Here is a 24475-nt window from a genome sequence, read left to right as displayed (position 1 = left end):
TAAAAAAAACAAGTAAGCCGAGAGTCTGACTCGTAATCGTAAGGTTAGTCGTTTTAGCACCTCTTAAACAAATATGGTCATCACCACCACATACTACTTGTTACTCGCTAAAAGAGAGAGTGGAAGCTGAGACCAAAAATGTGTGTTGTAAAGGTTATATTGTGTAACGTTATTTGTGCACGTGTGTATATTACAGTGTGATGGCAAATGTCATTGTCCAATAAATATTTTAAACAAATTTATACATATTCATATAATATGTGTGTGTGTGTGTGTGTGTGTGTGTATATATTATATATATATATATATATATATATATATATATATATATATATATATATATATATATATATATATATATATTATAATAACCTTCTGGCTCTCCCTTTTAGTTATGCTGTCATAGCTGGTCTTGCCAGAGTCCCTGTCTGAATTTTACACATAATGCACATTGTACATCACATGAATACAATCATGCCAAATATTTTTCTCTACACCCCCCTCACTCTCTCTGTCGAGTTACACATGGCCCAGTGTTTTGAGTTGTAAATCTAAGTGCCTTTTCTTCCGGACTTACTTCATCGATCCTGACACCCTACCCCTGGTAGGAGTCCTGTTGCCTGGTGTGCACTCTGCTGGGGATTGATCTGCATGGACAGCCAGTGACTCAAGGGATAACTGTGGATGGGGCCATCTGGAGACTGTCACGCTTTCTACTGTTGCATCAGCCAGCTTCATTGGTAGGTCTTCATCAGCGATCAGGTAAACACTTCAGCAGGAAAAAAACTAGTGTTGGGTCTGTGGTGAACTCGGAATTTGCTATGACCCAACAAACTGTTTTAGGAAGGACATTATTTACATTTACATTATTCACTGACTGGTGTCACCAAAATGAGGATGGATCCATTTCAAGGTTTTTTCATCATATCATCTCAGGGATTTTTTCCTTGCCACCATCACCTCCAGCTTGCTCAGTAGGGGTAGAGATATATAGCAACTTAATTTATTCTGTTCCAATACTTCTGTAAAGCTGCTTTGAGACATTGTGAGCTGTTAAAAGTGCTATACATTCATTCATTCATTCATTTTCTACTGCTTATCCGAACTTCTCGGGTCACGGGCAGCCTGTGCCTATCTTAGGTGTCATCAGGCATCGAGGCAGGATAGCATGCGAGAGGTAGCGGGATCGATGCCTGTATTCTCCAAACCCACGACCTTGGCATTATTAGCACCACACTCTAACCAGCTGAGCTAACTGGCAAAGTCAAGTGCTATACAAATAAACTGAAATGAATTGAATTACAAAGTGAAGAAAGAAAGGATCTGCTCATGATCAAATACAGGCTCACTGGTCAATTGTGTTAGAGTTAGTGTTGCAACTCATCTTGGTAGCAACAAAATGAATTAAAAAATCCACAGAAACCAATTTACAGACAAATGTATCCAATTTAATTCATCATGCAGTAAGCCAAATACCCAAAACACACTGCCAATACAACAAAGGACTTTATCTGGGTAAAAAAGTAGAAGGATTTAGAATGTTTACTCTACCAGTTTTTGTCTGGTGATTTCAGTGGGTCTCTGGCATGATGCAATTATTGTAAAAGAGATATGCAACTAAATATTAAGTGTTATTTCCTGTAATGTATTTTAGTTTATCAGTTCCAATAGTTTATTAGTTTATACAATAATAGTTTAATAGTTTATACAATATTGTATGCCATCAAAGTTGTTTAATACATTTAATACATTTATCAGGAAACAAAAACAGAAATTCAATTCTAACATCTCATATTCATCTACTGATCTCAAAAAGGATTGGTTTGGCAATTCCATATGTTTCTCCCTTTCTTTGTCATCCTAAAAATAGTACATTTTTGTCTTTTCTTCCCCCCCTGTGCCCTCTCTTTTATGCTCTCTCTCTCTCTCTCTCTCTCTCTCTCTCTCTCTCTCTCTCTCTCTCTCTCTCTCTCTCTCTCTCTCTGTGTGTGTGTGTGTGTGTGTTTGTGTGTGTGTGTGTGTGTGTTTGTGTGTGTTCAAATTTAAAATTGAAATGTAAAGTTTTCATGGTCATACACATTACCATACATAGTACAACATGTAGTGTTGACTGCCCGTTGTCTGTTATGGCTGTCTGGTGACAAAAACAGAACTTACATTAAGCAGAATTTACTTACAAGTAGAAAAGTCAAATCTAATAATACAATATAAATGAAATAAAACCTTGATGGCAGCAACATTATGATCTATATTTGGAATAAAGTGCAGACATGTTTAGTTCATGTCTAATACAATGTTATACAAGTGTGTGTGTGTGGGGTGTGTGTGTGTGTGTGTGTGTGTGTGTGTGTGTGTGTGTGTGTGTGTGTGTGTGTGTGTGTGTGTGTGTGTGTGTGTGCATTCTGTTTTTGCCTCTTCTTCATTCACTTCCCAGTTTAGAAACACATTTCTTGGCAATGTGTTCCTCTTGTTTTAATAAAAAGAATGCAGTTTTCCTCATAGAGACCAGGCAAATGTTAACACAAGGTCAAAACTGTCAGACATTGAACTTCTTCTGGGAACACTTGGTCTCCATGGTCATCATCAGTGAATTAGATAGCAAACCCTAACCTCACCATCTCCATGGTAGATAAGCATGCAGTATGATCAACCTTCAAGCAGCTGAAGCAAGCCACACAGCAGAGCTTTCAGAAAGAAATTGCTGAATAAAACAACACAAGTCTTTCAACCTCAGCCAAACTGAGGAATATATCCACAAAGAGCTGTTTTCACACATGGGAGGTCGATGGACCAACTCCAAACATCTGAAGACTTAGAAACTCTCTCTCTCTCTCTCTCTCTCTCTCTCTCTCTCTCTCTCTCTCTCTCTCTCTCTCTCTCACACACTCACACACACACACACACAAACACACAGACACATCCACTTATTTACTCGCAACAATGTTCATAACATTTGCATAAACATACATGAAAACACAAATACAATTGTCCCTTTATTTCTAATTTATATTCTCCCTTTATACCTTGACTCTTTAGGAACACTTCAGGCTACTTTGCTCCTACAGTAATCAAATACTAACAACCTCAGGACTGGAGTGAGACCAAGAATGCTTCATAGAGTTAAAGGTTAACAGTGTTCATGATCATAAAAAACATGCGCATATCTTAGTGCTCTCTCTCAGACTCTTAACCCAATGCCCTGCAGCTGTACTCTGAAAGCACACAGGCATTCAAACACTCTCTCTTCTTTTAGTGTTAAATAGTCGCTGGATCACTTTGAATTAGGTTCATCAGTCTGATGTTTGCAATGCTGTAGTGGACTGAGAGATCTCAGGTGAAACTAGTTATATGTCTGAAACAGGAAGCTAATACCAAACAGATAAAACGTCCATGTATAAATAATACAGATTAAATGATAAAACAAATGCCAACATGACACCTCACAGTACAGTATGTATAGGATTTCACCCCATAAGAGTGCAATAAACATTTCTTTGTATTTCAGACCACTGCTACTGTTTGAATCTGTGTGTTCTATGTGTAACTAGAGTGGCCTGGTGCATCATTTGCTTAATTATTTTGTAGCTACCAGCTTTTTTGTAATCTATACAGTGTTTTATTTATTATTTTTTTTTGGCATTCTTTGAAGTTCTTTTCAAAGGGAAAGAGAAACTTGTGGCTCTGTCCACACATACAGATATTTTTTAAACCGTAGTTTAAAAGCCCTCCATTTTCAAAAAATGTACCCAGGAGATGTACAATGTAAATCATTCAGGGCATTTGCAAAAAAGCTTTGTTTTCAGTGCACAATTGCAGTGTGGACAAGAGGCAATAAAATATTCTAAAAAAATTTCTATGTACTGTAGCTTGCATTCACAAAAAATAATATATACACTGTATTCTACTAGGTTTCTTTCATTCAGGATTATTCATAAACCTTTTGAAAAACAAACATTAGTTAAACATTTTTAACATTTGCAAACAATTCTATTGTATTCTTGTAACAACCACACTGAAAAAACAATTCAAGGATTATTTTAACATCATGGATTAACATTCTTGCCTTTTAAATTAAGTGAAGAATTTTCACTTAAAAAAAATATACAGTTTTTAGAAATTAATCTAATCTCCATGTTACTACAAGAAAATTGAAGATGTACATGTTTATGTTTAATACTGTAAGTATAACATAAACCTTCCATTATATACCCATTAACCTTTTGCTGAATGTACATATTTTAATTATGTGGAATTTCTGCCCTTAATGTAAGTACATTTATTCATTAATTTGGTACATTCTATTTTTTATAATGATTATTAATTAATGCTGAATTACTAGAAGCCTGGATATATCTAGGTATATACCATGATAGTAAACTATTTTAAAGTGTGCTAGCTGTTATTTAGTCCTGCTAACACTAAAAGTTGCTTTAGATTAAACAAACTTAAGTCAATTGCTTGCTGCACAACTAAACAGGATATAACACATTAATCACATAAATTAATAAATTATTGAGTGGTTTAAATAAGATTAGTTTATCACTAAGAAATAGAAAGTTTCTCTCTCTTCCTCACTCATTCTCTTCCTTTGCAGAATTGTTACTCTCTCCCTGTGACCTGTTCCAATGAAAAGATATTCCACAGAGTAAGGAAAGGAGGTGAAAGAAAGGAAATGTAGAGTAAACAGCTCTAAGGGTTTGTGTGATAGAAAGAGAGTGAGAGAGGTAAAACAGTTATGCTCGAATAGATGCCAATTCCAAATCTGTTCTTCTAGCTACAGTGAGTCTGTGTCATACACTCTTAACACTTTTAAATGGCACCAACACAAATGAACAGCCCATGTTACCACCCATTGCCTAATCTCTCATCATTATTGGGCTCAGCTGGAGAATGCAGCTTGCTCCATCAATCTCAGATGCACATTACTCAAAGGTAAAAAAATATCATGTGTATGCCCCTTAAGAGTCCGCATTTCCCAGGAGAGCTTTATAAGAATAAATGCAGCCCTCCGGGTCATATTGTAGGCCAGAAAGTGTGACGCATTTGCCAAGCAACTAATTGGAAGCAATGTCCTCAAGTGTTTTGGCATATGGCCCCTCACTGAACTGAATGTGGGGAAACTCGGATGCAAAATCCTTAGAACATTTTGTTTAATTTTGAGCCAATACAGAGACAAGTTATGGAAAACATAATCATACAATTATAAACGTAAAAAAATAACATTTAAAAAACGTATTTTTGTTAAAATGAAAAATGAACATAAGCATCTTAACTGTTTCACACACCAAGTCAAACTGGATGTAAAAGAAATTTTATATTCATACTAAATCAAAAGTTCTGATCATGTACTTATATGTCAGAGAAAGTGGTTATGTACAAACTTATTATTTTGTTAGTAATGCAGTGTTGAGAACCCTGAGAAATAATCCTATGTTAGCTCACTGAGAAATATTCTCGTTTTCTTATTTTAGGACATTATTATGTCGTTTTCGTTTTCTTATTTTAGGTCTTATTATTTATAAAATAGGCTAATACTACCAGTAGACTGGATAAATGGCTAACTGGTTTTCTCTGCATAGTTAAACATGTGGGATCATTCAGTGATGAAGATGAATGGAATAAGAATAACGAATCATTTGCACCAGTCTTAATTACATAAGAAAGAAATCACTATTAATTTAACAAATGAGTTGTGGCAGAATCAGGGACAATCAACGCTCTCAAAATAACCATGCACAAATTGTCACTATGTCAAAAACTCTGTATTTCAGTACAGTTCATGTATTAAAGCAAAATAAGCTAAACAGCATTTTTGTAAACCAATTTGGAAATAATAAAAAGCTTCATGAATGTCTATAAAAAGGCTAATAAAAGTCAAATGCTGTTTAGCATTATTGCTGAAAATATACTACATGAGTTGTAGAGAATATTATTTTTGAGGTCATGCATGTCTAAGAGCTCAAAATACAATCTTGTAAAATTGCAAAATACAAACCTTCTGAGAATTTGCTTAAATGTCATTTTAATTGCATTTGGCTTTCGATGTATTCCACTGAATTCAAAGTTAATAGGTTATTACTGACACCAGTGGAATGGACTATCATGTGCAGAAAAGCAAGTGAAATCTTTCTGTACATGGCAATACTTCCTCTGGAAGGGGGTAGGCTCAAAAAGGTGTGTTAAAGATCATGTAATTAATGTCTATTTTCTTGTATGACCAAATCAATATGTACGCAAGAGGTTATATTTCTTTTTTAGTTTCTATGGGGAAACACTATCTACAGAACTTGTATGTATTGTATTCCCAGAAAACTAAAAAGCCATGTGGGATTCTCAAGAATGTTGACAGAAAATTGTGCCCTTTCTTTTGACTTTCTCATTTAAGGCTCCAGAGAGTGAGCAATGCCAAGATAAAGGTGACTTTGTCTGCACCTCTCTCTCTCTCTCTCTCTCTCTCTCTCTCTCTCTCTCTCTCTCTCTCTCTCTCTCTCTCTCTCTCTCTTTCAGTTTCTTTGTCACAAGTACAGTAGTACAAATATTACTTTTCACTCAGGTGCTCCAGTTGAGTAAAATGTTGTTGTTATTATTATTATTCACATCCTAATTGTTGACAATAAATATACATCATGAAAGATCTGACTAGAACAATTGGCAATTTGTCATCCAGGTTCAGAAAATTAAAAAAATAAGTTTCTTTGTGTGATAACAATCAGCATGCTTCATGACAAACACATTCGTTCAACCTATGCCAAGAATTGACACCTAGGGTGATTTACCATAATGAATCCATTTACTAGGGTGACTTAAGAGGTGTGAGGAAATTGCTGAACCCGCCAGAAACTGATCAAAGAGAATTCTTGTGTAAATATTATATATACTGTATATATATACACACAGTTGCAATCAGAAATATTCAACCCCCAAAGAGTTTTAAGGATTTATGAATAAAAATCTTTTCAAAGTGCTGGATTCTGTTTTGGACTTCTTTATGAGTTAAGTGATGCATAAAATCAACACAGAAAATGTATGATGTAAGATAGAAGATTTCCAAAATATTTAACATTCCAAGAGACACCATTGGGAGCATAATAATGAAGTTTAAAACTCATGGAACAGCTGCAAACCTTCCTGGCCGTTGAAGAAAGCCCACAATATCATCAAGGAGCAACTTAGTCAGGACAGCTAAGGAAAAACCCCTGTGTGACTTCAAGAAAGCTACAGGATGACCTGAGGAGAGCTGGTACAAGTGCTTCAGTGGCAACTATAAAACGTGCACTGAATAATCAAGGACTTCATGGCCAAGACGCACTCCACTCTTGACCTCAAGGAACATCAGGAGGCGACTAGAATATGCCAGGAGGACTTTGGATAAAACTATAGAGTTCTGGGAGACAGTTCTATGGACTGATGAAACCAAACTGGAACTTTTTGAACATATGGACCACCGGTACATCTGGCATGAAAAAGGTCAGGCTTATGACCAAAAGAATACCATCCCCATGGTCAAGCACGGAGGTGGGTCATTGATGATGTGGGGCTGTTTTTCTGCAGCAGGAACTGGCAATCTTGATCTTGTACCTGTCTTCATGAATTCCCAGAAATACCAGGTCATTTTAAAGGGGGTTGAAAAATACTGCACATGCTCATGTGTTATAAGGGTTACAATTTTCATTTAAACTTCAAAGTTAAGTCAACTTCTGTTGTCAAACTAACTTGTATGTATCAACAAATATTTTTTTGTTATTTCACGAGGTTTTTTCCATTGATTTTCATTATCTTTTATCAACATCACTTAATGTCTTTTGACATAAAATCAAATATATCTGTACAATCATGTATTTATATTGTCATATTTATTTAGTGTTGTATTTTATGGTCATTTTGAATGATTTTCACTCTATATTGAATCACCTTCACTGATCTTTTCTACTGCGTTCAATACATAAGTAGTAATAAATTCTAATTTATTTGTATAGCGCTTTTAACAATGGACATTGTCTCAAAGCAGCTTTACAGAACATAAACATAAAACAAAAGGTTATTATAAAGAATAATATAATACAAAAATTCAAGATTAATATTAGATATATTTAAATGTGTTTGTATTTATCCCCGCTGGGGGCACGGTGGCTTAGTGGTTAGCACGTTCGCCTCACACCTCCAGGGTTGGGGGTTCGATTCCCGCCTCCGCCTTGTGTGTGTGGAGTTTTCATGTTCTCCCCGTGCTTCGGGGGTTTCCTCCGGGTACTCCGGTTTCCTCCCCTGGTCCAAAGACATGCATGGTAGGTTGATTGGCATCTCTGGAAAATTGTCCGTAGTGTGTGAGTGTGTGAGTGAATGAGAGAGAGTGTATGTGTGCCCTGCAATTGGTTGGCACTCCGTCCAGGGTGTATCCTGCCTCGATGCCCGATGAAGCCTGAGATAGGCACAGGCTCCCCGTGACCCGAGAAGTTCGGATAAGCGGTAGAAAATGAATGAATGAATGTATTTATCTCCAATGAACAAGCCTGATGTGACTGAGGTGACTGTGGCGAGGAAAAACTCCCTTGGTTGGTTAAGGAAGAAACCCTTGAGAGGAACCAGACTCAAAGGCGAACCCACCCAATAAAATAACTACATTACTGAACTTAATTATAATAAATAAAATATAAATAAATAATACATATAATAAAATAATTAATGGCTTTCTCACCTTAGTGTACAAATATACACAATGAGCTATGACAAGTCTCAGTTTGTGTTTACAATATTGATAGTATTGTTTTTTCACAAAAGAAAGCAGACAATACTTTTTTCATTATGCTAGATTGCACAACCAACAGCAATAGCATGTTGGATTCCACTGTATTCAATAGTGATGCAATATGCCTGCAATTTCTTTTTCTCATCTGTTTCTTATTCACAGAACTATTCCCCCTTGCTGTGCTCTTGCAGGGAAATTCAGTAACCTTGGAAGAAAATGGAAGTAAATTCTATAAATGTGTATACAATAGCTCTGTTATCACATCCAATTCTGTATTGTCAAGATTTTTAAAGCTTTCAGAATAAGTTTATTTAACACATACAGAATATCACATTTAATATTTTAAGTGTCATCAGAAGTTCCACATATACATATATATATGAAGGTTTTGTTTACATTGTTTATAAAGAGTGGTTTTATTCACCTATTAGTGGTCCAAAATCACTTTGGGTTCTTGCATTTAGAGCTTTAATTCAGTAACTTTTTTTGTTATAGGACCCAGTACCCTTTAATAAGCCATACTCATTAAAAAGGGCATTAGGGAGAATGTGGTGGGGAGAAAAGCACAAAGGTTTGAAGTGTGTCTATGGAGTGACTATTACTTGCTCACTTGGTCTGTCTAATCGGCTTTTCTGATATCCATTACCCTGCATTATTTATGCAACACAGCCATCCTATTCAAGGCCCACCATTACAAGGAATCCCCTCAGGATTCCAGTAAACCATTATATAACACATAAAATATAGACAAGCCACACACATCTCACCCTTACCACACATGTAGAACAACATTCTTACATGTTGAAACTCTTGTGTGCAGCCCACCTACATATTTTCCATATTTTAATGATCAGATTAGGAAAACATTTTATATCAATGTAATTGACAATGTATATTATAATGACCAACTATTCTCAAGACCCAATAAATGACAGAACTTTGCTTTGAGAACTACCGTTAAAACATTATTCATTTGACAGATGTCATCATTTGAGAAGCAATTTAGTAGTAAAGCAGAATTAAAATTAATTAATATATTTGAGCCATGATGGCATCCATGTGATTTGCATTCTCATAACCATCTTTTCACTTGTCCTAAAGCACTATGTTGGAATTTAAAGCCAACTTCAATGTGTGTCCCTAGTAATAAAGAGATATTTTCCATGATACACAAAGCAATGACTCATCCATTTCCATTACTTGGGCACTACAACCATTAGGTGATATTGATTGTCTAAGTAATTTGTCACATTTTAATGGAAAGATTTTACCTACCAGACCAGACAACATACAGAAATAAAGATTTGTTTGGAAAATTCATCCACACATTATTTTACAGCCAAAATAGGGCCGATTTAAATTATGAATGATAAAACCTAGATTTAGAAAGCAATAAAAATAAACTATATGTATAATATACTATACAGGATTTCTGAAAAAAGTGCCCTTAAGTAGCTCCATAATCAAATGTTAGAGAGAAACAGAAACAAAGCAAGGTGCAGATGCATGGCAAACTTCATGAATACCAGTTTAAATACTGCATTTTAAGAAGCATACCATTTCAACAAGCCAATTTTATCTGCATCTAGTAACACAGAACACCAGAAACACACACACACAATATTCATCGTCCACAACATAGCATTAGTTATGAAACTGTATATACTGTATACTTTTAGAAAATTATAAAAGTGGTTCTTTTCAATCACAATTCTAGGTATCTGATAAAATGCTCAAGTAAGTATATAAGATTTCATATCAAAATTATTGTCTATTGTATTAATATATTGCATTTAAAAATTCCATGATTATGCATTTACCCTATGATCAGAAAATTGTATTTGAATTTCGCAAATGCCACACCTATCCACAGCCACACACTCTTTCCCCTGTCAATCACAACAAAAATCATGATCATCTGTGAACTATTATATGTAGAAGATGGTTGATAGTGCTTTCTCATGAGTTTTATGCTGACTTGTGATGCTGCATGAGCTGCAGATCACATGTCTCAGAGGAAGCATGTGTTAGACTTTAGACTCCCTAGTTGGTAGCCATCATATGATAGCAGAGTGCTACATATTGTTTGGGAACAGGCAGAGAAGAAAAGACCACTAGAAATCTTCCAGTGCAGTTGAATCATTAGATGTATTAAATGCATCATTGCAAGCTTCTGTTTTGAACACTATTTAAAATCAAACCACCATGCACATGTGGCCACATCCATTTTCAAGTCAAGACAAGTCAAGTAAAGTCAGTAAGCTTTTACTGCCATTTCAACCACATATAGCTGATGCATTACATAGTGAAATGAAGCAATGTTTCTCCTGGACCATGGTAATACATACTGTAAAACAACACAGAGCTACATAAAGCAACATGGAGCTAAGGACTAAGAAGTATGTCATCTCAGCCTCATAAAGTAGCCTCATAGTGTGCAAAATAGTGCAAACAGTCAAGACAAGACAGTGTAGACAAACAATACAATACACTACAGCACATAAAATAGTATGTGTACAGTCTGTAATTGACCACTGTGCAAATAAGAGGATGTAAACAATGAGAGGATTCTTGTAAACATATGTCAACCTACAGTAGCAGCAGTTAATGGCAGTATTAAATAGTAATGTGCAAAAACAGCACTGACTGAATATGTAAAACAGTGTGCAAACAAGTGTTTTACTGTTATTTTACTGTCATTGTTCATGTGCATCAGCAAAGCATATGAAACTCACGAGGTTAGTTGAACTCCCCACACGAGAGATGTATATGACAACATATGAAGGCAAAATAGGGAGAACATATGAAACCAGAACTTCACCCTGAACCAGGGACCCTGGAACTGTGAGGTAGAAATGCTAGCAATGCTATCTTTAATGCCAGGTAAAAATGCTTTAACAAATTTCAATGACATATATTACCAGTATATACCAATATATACTAAAATATTCAAACAGTACCATTTCAGATTCTTTTGTAGATCCTCTGTTTCCTTATCCAATCAATATATTTACAATCATCTAATGTGGCTAATGCTCTTATCCAGAGCAACTTACAGTACAATTGAGACAGGACAGAACTGAGCATTTGAGGTTGGCAATGCTGGGATTTAAACTCATAAACTTCCAATCAATAGCCCAGTGCTTTTAACATTGCACCACCACTGCCAATTGCAAAATTGCAATCACATGCATTTATGTCAGTTATTTAGCTGAATGCAGCTATTCAGTCCAGAGTCTGGAGATATGGAGATATATATATATATATATATATATATATATATATATATATATATATATATATATATATATATAAAATTATTATTATTATTATTATTATTAAATAAATAAATAAATAAATAAATAAATAAATAAGAAGAGTAAGAATAAATTAAAAATAAATAAACCTGTTCTCAATTACTCCAAACTGAACAACCACCAGTTTGCTTGATTATCAGTTCTGCTGCAGTATAAATGCTTACTGCCAATGTTGGATTAAAGAACAGGAACATTCCTCTTCTTAAAGGAATTAATTTAATCTAATTTTAGTTAAGGTAAACTAATACCTCTATGTTTTATGGCCCTGATGCTGCAGTGGGGCACATTTGCAGTGTGTCAGAAGGTTGTTTTTTTTTTGTACTTTCTTTACTTTCTTTCATTTTGGGGACTCTGAGACTGAGTGTGCCTAAATTTTTGTATTGTAAATTAAACCAGGTGTAACTGAGCATAGTAAGAACTAAACATACAGTATAGTGCAGCGACTGAGCATACTAATTGCTCTTAGTTTGTAATTCTACCTTACTGCCTTTAAAATTACATTTTGTAATGACAAACTATATCCATACAAGATCTCCATATGTACACATCAAATGTTTAGTAGAAGATCTGTGTCAGGCAGTCTGTAGCAAATGTATCAGCTGACATGGCTTACCACTCACTGCAACATATTAACTGGTTACGCTAACACCGGTGGGTGGGAAAGCATAGATATTCTGTACCCTGTTTGCTTATGGTACTGCTTGTTGGAGTGTTTTTAAAGGCAAGTGGAACAAACTCATCATTGCAGCTCAAAGACAGATGAAGACTTGAGGCATATTACCACTGGGGGGTGTTGGAAAGAAAGTGAAATAGTGTATGGGTCGCTTATGAATTTGCTTTGCAGGTCTCTAGCTTCACAGCATAAATTTCATTCGAGCAAATCTCTATTTTAATTTCTTAAAGAACTAAGAAACATATACTCTTTTTGAATATTTTTGAATAAGCTTCTTTAAAAGCATAGTAATGATACATGTTGCCATGTTGAGATGGTGTTGGGTCACACTGTATTCAGAAACAGATTAGTTAATACTTTTATAAAATAAAGTGAAAAGTGCAGGCTACATGAACTGTATTTATGTACACAATACTGTAAGTATAATGTTTCACATTTTGACATTGACATTTGAATTTATAAGAAATTCAACTTTCATATCCAGATATTTAACTCTAAAAAAACCTTATGTGGCAGACTCAAAACCTTATGTGGCAAACCATTTTTTTCCTATTACTGTAGTCTCCTCTTCAGGAAGTAAAATGCATGCTCATTTGAGGTAAGGTCTGGCGATTAACTTGGCCTTGTTGTTAAAAATATTTTTGTAGGTGACTGTAGATGAAGGCAAACATAAACTGCCGTGAGTTGTTTTAGATGTTAACTTAATCTAATATGTAATATAGATGCATTAAACTGAAAACGAATTATTATGGCAATAATTTTTTGCTCCTTTCCTTTAAGTAAATTAGACCTGCACTGTGAATATAATAATATATGAATAAATATATTATATACCAATACATATAGTAAATTCCAATACTATATACAGAAACAGACTAAACAAACTTTGAATTTGAGTTGTAAAATTAGTTGTTTTTTTATTATTCATTAATGAACAGCATATTTTAACAGTTCATAGTTACATTTAATGTTATGGAACATGAGAGAGACATGAGTCTTCAGGACAGAGGAGTTTGCACTTTCCAGTTTCTGTCATTCAGATGTGATGTCATAGCTCATACATGTATCAATATTTCCTGCATTCTTGTTTAAATCTTGCAAAACATCTCATAACACAATAGCCTGGCATAATTTACATTTTTACAACTGGATAAAATTTTTTTAATTAATTGCTTAGTAATTTAGTAGTTTATTATCTTTGATACTAAGCATGTAAAGAAAGAAAGAGTGACAACATACAATAATGCATGCATTGATTTGCATGTGTGCCAGAGCTCAAACTTTTTCTTTTCTTTTTTTTATGTACATTTTTCTGGTTAATAGTAATAGTAGCTTTAATCCTTTAAACTTAAAAATAGTTAAGTAATTTTAATGCTTAAGGTTTTTGTGTAAAAATCAAGATCTGCTTTTGTCATATTTACTAATCTGCTGAATCATTTATTTCAATGCAGCTGCTGTACTTTGCAGTGAGGAAAATGGCCACTCCCATCCAGTGCAAAAAGGATATTGGGCATCCAAATGATTATAATTAATTGTAGTATCTTTAACCCAAACTTAACCGGCAACATCACAATTCAATATTTTTTCACATTGGTTTTTAAGGTTATTTTGCAAGATCCTAAACAGAGCAATCAAACTAATTTCCCTATCTATGAAAATATAGATCTTCAAGGAAACTTAATAAAATAAAATACATTGGTTAATAAAATAGCAGACCAAAGTACCTTTTTAAACAACTTTTAAAAGAAGCATTTGGCAATAATTATAGCAATACCTTTATTTTTTTTAGAAAAATTGTATTTAATAAATTGCAATAAATGTAAAGGGATCAAGTATTTAAATATGTTTATTTATTGAATACATTAGCTAAGTGGAGTTGGTTTAACATTTGATTTTACTTTTTTAAATATTCATGTTTCATGGTTTTCAAATTTATTAAAGTTCTCTCAGCATTATGTAGACAGCTGAGAAATGGTTGTGTTAGAAAAGTATTTAGTCGAATGTCATAACGAGTATCAGCAATTTATAGAAGTCAAACCTCTGATAGGTGCCACGTCATTGGCCAGATATAATGCCACAGCATCAGTTATGTCTTTATAGGGCTTAACAAAATATATCTTTATTAAAGTGAAATTGTATAATGTACAATGTATGAAATGTAAAAAAAAAAATAGTGTATGAGGTCACTAACTGTTTTCTAATGTATAGAAATAAGAGGTACAGAAACAATCAATGTGCTGTGTGTGTGTTTTTTGTTTTTTTTAGTTAACTAAAAACTAATAACTGATGCTTTGAAATCTATATAACTGTCTAGTTGCGCTGCAACAGCGATGCAGAATTAATCTTTGGGTCTAAATTTATATAGACGTGGCAAGGTGGATTTAGAGTAACACAAAATTTGGAGCGATTACTGTTTCACATTTGAAAGTTCTTTATTAATTATTTTATATCACTCAGCATAACATGCCAAGGCCCTAAAAGTGAAAACTTGTGAATGACAATTTCTAAACTTGCATTGCCTAAGAAACGTTTGGTCTTTATTTCCCCTAGTCCCCCAACTTTCCCACTTCACTTTACATTGCTGTACTTACACAACACATCTGATACTTTAGCTGACAACACAGAATGCCAAATTGCTATTACTGTACGTATGAACAAAACACTCATAAACAGGACACTGAACACCAAGATACATGCGCATATACCAAAAGTCTGATTTATATTAAAAAATATGTTATATCAGTAAATATATCCTGGTAAAAGTCTATTTATGTTCACATTGAGAGCTATTGAGATTTATTAATTCTTGGCTTTTATCAAAATCAATGCATGTAGAGCTGCATACAGATAAGAAACCTCATCAACGTACATATACAAAAATATTAAATCAGCGGTTGCTCCAAATCTAAAGATTAAAACTAATCTTTCAGTTTGCACATATGCAATTTCTTATGTACATAAGTTAAACTGACATGTTCAAAAGCACATGCAATCCTGGAGAAACGTTGTCTCATTTCACTATGTACTGCAACAGCTATATATGGTTGAAATGACAATAAAAGCTTCTTGTCTCTTGTCTTGATCCACACAAAAACAAATAGATCATTATGCAGCACAAGCACCAAAAAAGTGAAACAATTCAGATGTCAGCAAAATGACGACATGCTTAAAGAACATATCTGAGCATTAATTCAGCTTTTTATATGAAAAACAAAGAACAAGGGTCAGCCACAGACCACCAATCTATATGAATGTCCTCTGAAGGAACATACACATTTTACTAGCAGCAATATATTCTAGGTAGTATAAATCAAACAAGGTGCTTCCAAAGAATGGTGATAGATTGATAACAGAAACATATATATGATTATGCCTTTTAGACATAATCATATATACGATTGCGTTTAATTGCTTTTATTTATGAGCTATAACTATAGTGAATTGTTGTTATAATTTTCCAGTCTATGGTCAGAAGTCCTAGTGGTTATTTTGGGGTAACATTATTAGATTACTGATCATGTATCCTGATATCATATCATATTATCTCTGAAGGAGAGGTATACTTTCTAATTCAAGTCTCTAATGTGCTGCGAAAAACACTCAGACCACTTATTTTCACAGCCACAACTACTTCACATCCACATACATCTCACGTGACCTAACCTCCTGAGGATTTTGGCAGGATATTTGCCCATAGCAAAGGAATTGTTACCACTCAGCAGTTCAGTTTTCCCAGCCCTTTCTCACCCTTTTCACACTGATGATCAGTTGATTAACAGGGTAGCTCTGTCATACTGAAAATAACTAATGAAGGTTGTTGAAAATAGTTAATCAAACATAAGCATAAACACATTAGAACATTAGTGTAGAGAAAATTCTGCACACAAACCCCTATATAAACAAAGTAGGCAATTTCAAGGACATTCATAAAATAAATAAAAGACAGATACCAGCATATTTCAAGCAAATACAATATATAGCCAAGATTATGTAGGCATGTGGCTATCATATCCCATATATGAACTGCATTCATCAGCAGTCAGAATCAGAAAGCCAGACAAATACAGTGATGAGCCATTTATGTTTTAGTACTAAGATTAACCACTATAATATAATTGAAAGGCCAAAGTGTGTAGATAGGATAGTTCTACTCATGATCCACATATAAGATCATCAAGCATGGTGGAGGTAGTGTCATGCCTTGGGCTTGCATGGCTGCTTCTGAAATTGGCTCACTAATCTTTATTGATGATGTAACTCATAATGGTAGCAGTAGAATTAATGCTGCAGAAACATTCTTTCTACCCATTTACAGAGAACTGCATCCAGTATAACTGGGAAGAACTTCATGCAGAAAGACAATGATCCAAAGGGAGACCGAAGGCAGACTGGGGCAGACTGAAGAGAGAAAATAAACTGTCTTTTAAAAAATAGACATATTATATATAAAAATGTGTCCAAAGACTTTAAATTGCTCACAGAATAATTAACAATAATAAAAGCTTCAGAAATAAGGAGACAGGTCAAGGAATGCTGTCATCTCCAATGAAAAACATACAAACTCTCTCCAGCATTTCAAACATGAAAGAGCAGTGATAATGGCAGTACACACCAAAACCCACTGACAGGCTGAAATAACAAATGTGTTCAGCTTTGTTCAGCAGGGTATGGTAAATTAGACCACCAAGCAGTGGGCAGAATGAACAACCTCAAAGTTATTTGGTCCAGACTAAAAAAGAAACACCACTTTGTATCTGAACACATGTGATCAGAATCCTCCAGTTATAATTCCATTATAATGCCAACCACATTGTAATACATGAATTATAGGGTCCACAATCTAATTCACTGTTTGAGTATTGTCCTACCAAACACAAGGGGATAATTTGCCAAAACACAGCAACTCTTTAGCAACAGTGTGGGAGCAAGCTTGGAGGTCCTGAGCAGCCACTGAGATTTACTCAATGACCGGAAGCAACTGCAAATCTCCCAAAGAGAATAATGAGCTCTAATCCACAGTTCAAATCCTCTTTCAGGTGAGTCAGTTGATGCTTATAAGACCTATATTGGGATTTCATATAGTAAAAGAATAGTGTAACTGTAAGAGGTGTGATCCTCAATTGGTCAGCAATATCCTGAAAAACCTAAAGCTTTCTTTAGAGTGAAGTAATGGATAATCATTATAATCCCAGGCCAAGCCACACAGTCAAAATGTAACATACTCCCAATATTTGTAATATTCTGGTGGCTTTTGAGCTCAGTGAGAATAGGCATCATCTTGGGTAACTAAACATGGGTGTAATTAACCTGTCTCAGACATTTCGGGGGGAATACCCACACTGATCACCTGGATCAGTAAAATTGTGGATCAACAAAGTTGTGTGTATTGTTACATTGTCTACACAGGTTAAAACTGGTTTGATCCATACAATAGGTGGGCTGGCTACACTAAAATGACCATAGATTTGATTGAGTGTATGACTGCCTGTGTAAATGGCACCCTGCGTTGGACTGGAATCTCCTCTATAGTCGATTGCCCTGTCCTGCACCCAATGTCACAGTGACCTCAAGCAGATTAAAGTGGTTTCTGATTATGGATTAATAAATACAGAAGCAAAGAACAAAAATACACTGCTGAACAGTCAGACATACAAGATAATCTGTATCACTGACAGCCTCCAGCTGAATTGTGCTAGCATAGCATGCTATGGTTTGACAACTTTTATATTTAAAAAAACCTCTGTGAGTACTCTAGCCTGCTCCTCAAGTAAAAAGCACACTGGGAACTGGTGAAAAAGTTTGCAAGGGAAAACCTGGCAGAAGGGCAACATTCTCTGTTTATGTATTTACTACTGAAATCTCAACCTGAAGACCTCAAGGGTTGAGGTGTCTTGGAGTCAAGGGTAAATCTATATAGTGTGATCTATGGTGTGCTTTCCTGGGAATCAGCAGATTGAGTGTTAACAGATCTAGAGATTATCAGGACTGTGTTGAAGCTGGTGCCTGGAAACCATCTTTAAACCAAACATTTAAGAAATTAGTTAAGCTGATAGCTAAGCACAAAATATTACATATTATTGCACTTGCATATTATTATTATTATTATTATTATTATTATTATTATTATTATTATTATTATTATTGATGTTGTTGTTGTTATTATTATTATTATTATTAGTAGTAGTAGTAGTAGTATCAGTATTTATAATAATAATAATAATAATAATAATAATAATAATAATAATAATAATAATAATAATAATAATAATAATATTGCATAAGCTTATCACAGATATCAAGCCTGAGAATGAAGGACACATAAGGAAATCTACCATAAATAAAGACATCAAACAATGAAATCAACTAATTCTCCTGTTGTATTTACTAAAATTCCTATATATCCCTGCTATATCCAAATGGTTACTGCTGCCGATGATTGTGACAAGTAAAGAAATAATCACAAAAAATAAATGGAAAAAAAATGAATATAGTCATCAGTGCACTGTGATATGATTTGTTCGTCTATAGCAGTCTATTTGTGCTGTAAAAAAAGAGACAAAGAGTGACAATAAGAGATAAATATGAGAGGTGTTGCAGTAAGATTTGTGTGACTGTATGAGCTGAAATTCCTTGGGAAATACAAAAGGAGTGGGAGCTTCTTTAAATCCCACATGTGTATTAAAAGCTTAGTGAATCAGTTGTGTTAACTGAACAAAATAGATATGAAAGAGTGAGAAGAAAGAAGATGAATACTTTCTTACCATACATGGAGTTGCTCTGAATAGATGCCACAAGAAGCAGCAGGGTAATCAGTGTAGATAGTGGGAATGACGAAAATGCCATATTCACTTGCAAAACTTCTCTCATCCGTCTGTCTGTTATACTGCAAACTTGTAAACCCCGAAGATGCAATGCTCACTGAAAGCCAACCTATACAGACAGAAAAGGGAACACACATAGCCAACACTAATTAATGAATCCAGTCTGCTTGTTAGTTGATGGTGCATTCACTCACTCACTCACACACACACACACACACACACACACACACACACACACACACACACACACACACACACACACACACACACACACACACACACACACACACACACACACACACACACATTTTGACATATTCGTGAACAGCCTCAGAGATTCCATCGATCTTCTTGTGTCACTCGCTTTGTGTGAGGTGACGCAGCGATCGAATCTAGCAGAAAATATAAAGCCTAAATTAAAGACTTTGACACACAGAAAGCTGTGATTTTGATAGGTTGTGTTTTTATTAGTGAATACAATACATATAATTATTCACACTCAAAACTATTTCTTCCAAAAGATTAAAGGTACATTTAAAAATAGAATGAAATCCCTACAAAATGAAAGACCTAAAGGTAGCTTCTCTCAGTGGTAAATCCCTGATCCTCATCATTCAGTATTTTCATGTGTAGAAAAGGAAATTATGGGAAATATGGCATGACATGATGATTTTTCAAAAAAGTACATAGATTTTTTTAATCAGAGTGAATAGTATAAAGAGCATATGAGACTACTGATGTATTGTTTTGTGTGTTATATTGTAAAGCCTGTGGATATGACAAATCTGTGAATTGATTTAGACAAAGTTCCCCCATGTGGTCTTAAAACTATTATTTTCATTTATGAGGTTTAGAAGATTCTAAACAATGTTAGTTATCTCTAAAAAATTATTCATATTATATGGAAGCATATACAAACTAAACAAAAAAGTTCCATAGTGCTCTCTAGTGAAACTCAAATTGATTTTTCATGAATTGTATTTTTTTTAAAAACTTAAAAATGTTAACAAACAAGGCAGCATTAAAAGAAATGAAAGTCTTAAAAATTGTATTTTATTTACAATATATTAACACAAATAGATACAAAAGTTTATCCTTTTTCTAAAATCACAACCCATTAAAGCATTACAGCTTTGCAGCATTATCCCCCAATGCAACATTAGTCTACAACAAAACAGAAGTAGAGGAAAAATCAGTGCTTAAAGTTACTTACAAGAGAATTGCCAAGAAACAGGTATTAACAGTAATTAACTAGAAAGCTGCTATAGTTAGCTCAATAGCAATCTAGCTACATGCTATTGTTAATACTTCAGCAACTAGAGAGCTACTAGGATTAGCTCGATATCAAGCTAATGTGGTCACTTTACTAGCTGGGTAAAATACATAATTATCTAGAGGGTATAAATATTACTTATTTGTCAAATACTATAAATTTTAAAAAATCTGATTTTTTTTTCAATATATTTCATAGCTGCAATATTGGGCACTGGACATTTACATTGACATTGACATTTACATCCACATTTATAATCACATTCACATTTATGTTTACATTTACATTTACATTCACATTTATAATCACATTCACATTTACATTCACATTTATGGCTGCTTTTATCCAGAGCGACATAAAAAAACGTGATTGTAAGTCATTATTGATGGATACATTAACAGTGGTTCACTAATGAACCTTTGCCACTAGAAAGAACCGGGTGCTGGTTCAGAGCTGGTTCTGGTACTGGTTTGAAGTTGGGTCCACTGGTGATCCTTCTAAGAACCGGTTTGCCTTTCCATGGGCTAGAGAGTCATCACAGAGCCGTGTTACATCACTGTATACAGTACCTGTCATGTTTCTCAGCAACGTTAGCGCAGCAGCGGCAAACACAAACACAACATCAACAAAGGCTGATGTTGCTTTACTGTTAATGCTCATGGCTTTGTGAACCTACATTGGCATCCAAACGAGGAGAATCCAACGTGTACGTGCAGCTCCATGTAATTTGTATAAATTGAGGTTGCAATTGAGAAAGTACATAACGTTATTTTATCATTAACACAGAAAAAAGGGTAGCCTTAGCGTGTAGCTACCAACTGTGCTGATAATTGATCATATTGCGGTAAAGTAAAAGTGTATTAAACATTAGTATACTTAAGGTACATTATCAAAGGTGCTAACTGTAGGTTGGGTGTCGAAAAGAACTGGTTCTAAATTAAGCTCTGGCTCTGAACCAGCACTTAAACTGCCTTGGTTGTTAAGGGGCACTATTTACAGAATTTAGATATTATCAACCTAAAACTCTGTTCAGGGGTGTTTTTTTATTTAAATATAAGAAAAATTATATATAGGAAAAATATAAGAAAAAGTGCTAGTTCATGTGTTTCAGGAATGAGTAGGTCAGCTATTATTTGTAGTACCCAACTTCTGTCTCAAATGGTAAATATCAATAGAAAAGACAAAGATAGGATAAAAAGACGTTAGATGTACCAAATCATAAAACCCCTTTAGACTATAGCGGAGTGTCCAGCATTTAATGTTTGCACTGTCAGAGTTCAAGATGCAGTATATAACATTTGTTATAAATCAAATGTAAAATGACTACATACACCTATCAGTCATGAAATGAAAATAGATGCCTAATACTGTGTAGCTCCTCCTGGGCTGCAAAAATAGCTCTGATCCATCAAAGCATCACAAACAAGACTACTGAAGATGAGCGACGGTATCTGGCAGATCATTTACGTTGCATGATGGAGACTTCATGGATCAGACCTGTTTGTCAAACACATCCCACAGATGCTCATTCAGGACAATTTGCAGACCAAGTCAACACATTGAACTCATTTGTCATGTTCCTCAAACTACTCCTGAACAATTTTTGCAGTGAGGCATGCTGCATTATCTTGTTGAATGAAGCCACAGTAATTATCAGTGTTTAGGTAGGGAGAACATATCAAGGTTTCCCAGCAGGATATTGCCCAGATTGTTACACCACATCCACTGGCTTCCCTTCTTCCCAGAGTACATCCTGGTGCTATTTCTTCCCCAGTAAAGTGACACCTAAAATGCCAATAAAAGGATCCCTGCTAACATGTTGGTGCCAGATACATTCAGGTTTTGTGGATGCCATGCCATGCTGAATCAGAACTATTTTGGAGGCGCAAGGGGACCTATACAATATTAGACAGGTGATTTTATTGTTATGGCTGATATTTGTATATAATTTTTTAATTCCTTATATCTCCAAAATTCAGTGTGTTAATTTTGTGGGTAATAAGGTTTGATTTCATTTTCAGCAAACATATTTCACATTGTATTTTGATCAATGCAGAAATGAATTTCATAAACTTCATTCTTGCTACTTTAATTGAATTTTCTCCTCTCACTCATAGAATTGATAGGATCAGCAATTATTCAGAGCCCCCTGTTGTCTGCTATTGTTTCAAGTTGTCGCAATTCTGTTATTGCTCGCATTGCTCCCTCATTCGTTATCTAAGTAAAACGACAATGTGAAACTAAGGGCAACCAATGACAGATTTCTCGAATAATTTTTTTTTAAGTCGTTTTGCTAGTGCTGAAACTCCACAATGGGCCAAACAGGACTGCACTCGTTTTAACCAATATGAAGCTGTCGCCGCTCTCCATCCATCCTGCGCAGCCTCATAAGACAGAGACTACAGTCACACACGCGCACGCGCGTGCAAACACACACGCAGAGAGGGAGAGGGAGAGAGAGGGAGTGTGAGAGAGAGAGAGAGAGAGAGAGAGAGAGAGAGAGAGAGAGAGAGAGAGAGAGAGAGAGAGAGGCCTGAGCACGCGCACATAATATTGTAGTCAGCTCACAGTGGCTGACGGAGCTCAAGACACAGGGGCCATAAAGCACTCGTGCGTAAGCACACACGCGCTAGGGCCACGCAATAGCGTTCCCACATTTACTCCTCAGCGTAGCTGTCTGCATTCCAGTCTTAGTCTTAGCCATTGCGCTGCTCGTGGGACAGGTGTTTATTTTTGTTGTTCTGTTATATGCATGGAGAGCTTGCAAGTAGGGATGGAGAGATCGCAATACAACTTGCTTTCTTTCTAGGAACAGAATTCATCACTCGAACAGAGAAGCTCCAATAGTACACCTAAACACATCAACACTCTCTCTCTCTCTCTCTCTCTCTCTCTCTCTCTCTCTCTCTCTCTCTCTCTCTCTCTCTCTCTCTCTCTCTCGCGCTTCTGCTGAGCAGCAGCCCCTCGGTACTGACTGTGGGCTACCGGGAGCGCCCCGCCGACTCGCGGAAAACAGAAGCAGGTGTGCACAGCGCGGCTCCCCAATGCAGAAAGAGAGGCGGAAGACGGATGGTATCTCGCGAAGGGAAATGAGGGAGGGGAAGGGAGGGGAATGAAGTGAGAGCAGAGGAGGGTAGCGGCGACCAGCCCAAGAACAGGAAGCATAAGCAGACTTACCTATCAACACAGCCTCCGCCGTACTTCATAATCACGAGAATGGTGTTTCTGGTATGTACGAAGATATACGCGCATTCCACAACACCAGAGCGCGCGCGCGTGCGTCCGTGTACAAACCGATTCACTGATGGCTATTTGAACACAAGGACGCCGCCGATAATAAGATCAAATAACAAATCTATCCATCTAATAACTCTGATATGTGTGCGTAAGGTTGTGGGCGCGTATGTGTATATTCAGAAAAATGGAACAGCTTCTATACGCACCCAGATGCTGTGCCCGTGAAGCTCGCGTTTGCTGCGTGCTGGATCTCTACACACTGATGATGCTCACGTTAAGGTCCGGCTCACGCTTCTTTATCGGGTTTCTTTCTTTTCCGTTGTGTTTTCTCGCCTTTTTTGCCGTCTCCTACGACTACCGTTTACTGCAGCAAAACGGTCCGACTGAAAGAAGACAGAAACTGGGAGGGAG

General features: G+C 35.5%; 1 protein-coding gene across 7 annotated transcripts in view; it reads right to left on the bottom strand.

Annotated features, from left to right (window-relative positions):
• Positions 1–24475, bottom strand: part of cadm3 (cell adhesion molecule 3) — a 99216-nt gene extending 74741 nt beyond the window's left edge. For 3 of the 7 annotated variants that reach the window (XM_047806523.1, XM_027176793.2, XM_047806525.1), the window contains exons 1-2: positions 24271–24475; positions 19495–19663 (exon numbers count right to left, since the gene is read on the bottom strand). In XM_047806523.1, the coding sequence (XP_047662479.1) occupies positions 19495–19600 (106 nt within the window). In that variant the 5' untranslated portion in view covers positions 19601–19663; positions 24271–24475. Of the gene's footprint in view, positions 1–19494; positions 19664–24004; positions 24225–24270 lie in introns of those variants that run through there. The other 4 variants (XM_027176795.2, XM_027176796.2, XM_027176797.2 and 1 more) reach the window with 2 other exon arrangements.

This window comes from Tachysurus fulvidraco, chromosome 22 (assembly GCF_022655615.1).
Source record: "Tachysurus fulvidraco isolate hzauxx_2018 chromosome 22, HZAU_PFXX_2.0, whole genome shotgun sequence".
NCBI lineage: Eukaryota > Metazoa > Chordata > Actinopteri > Siluriformes > Bagridae > Tachysurus > Tachysurus fulvidraco.
The sequence above is the reverse complement of the archived record's forward strand: the minus strand, read 5'-3'. Positions and strand labels throughout refer to the sequence as shown.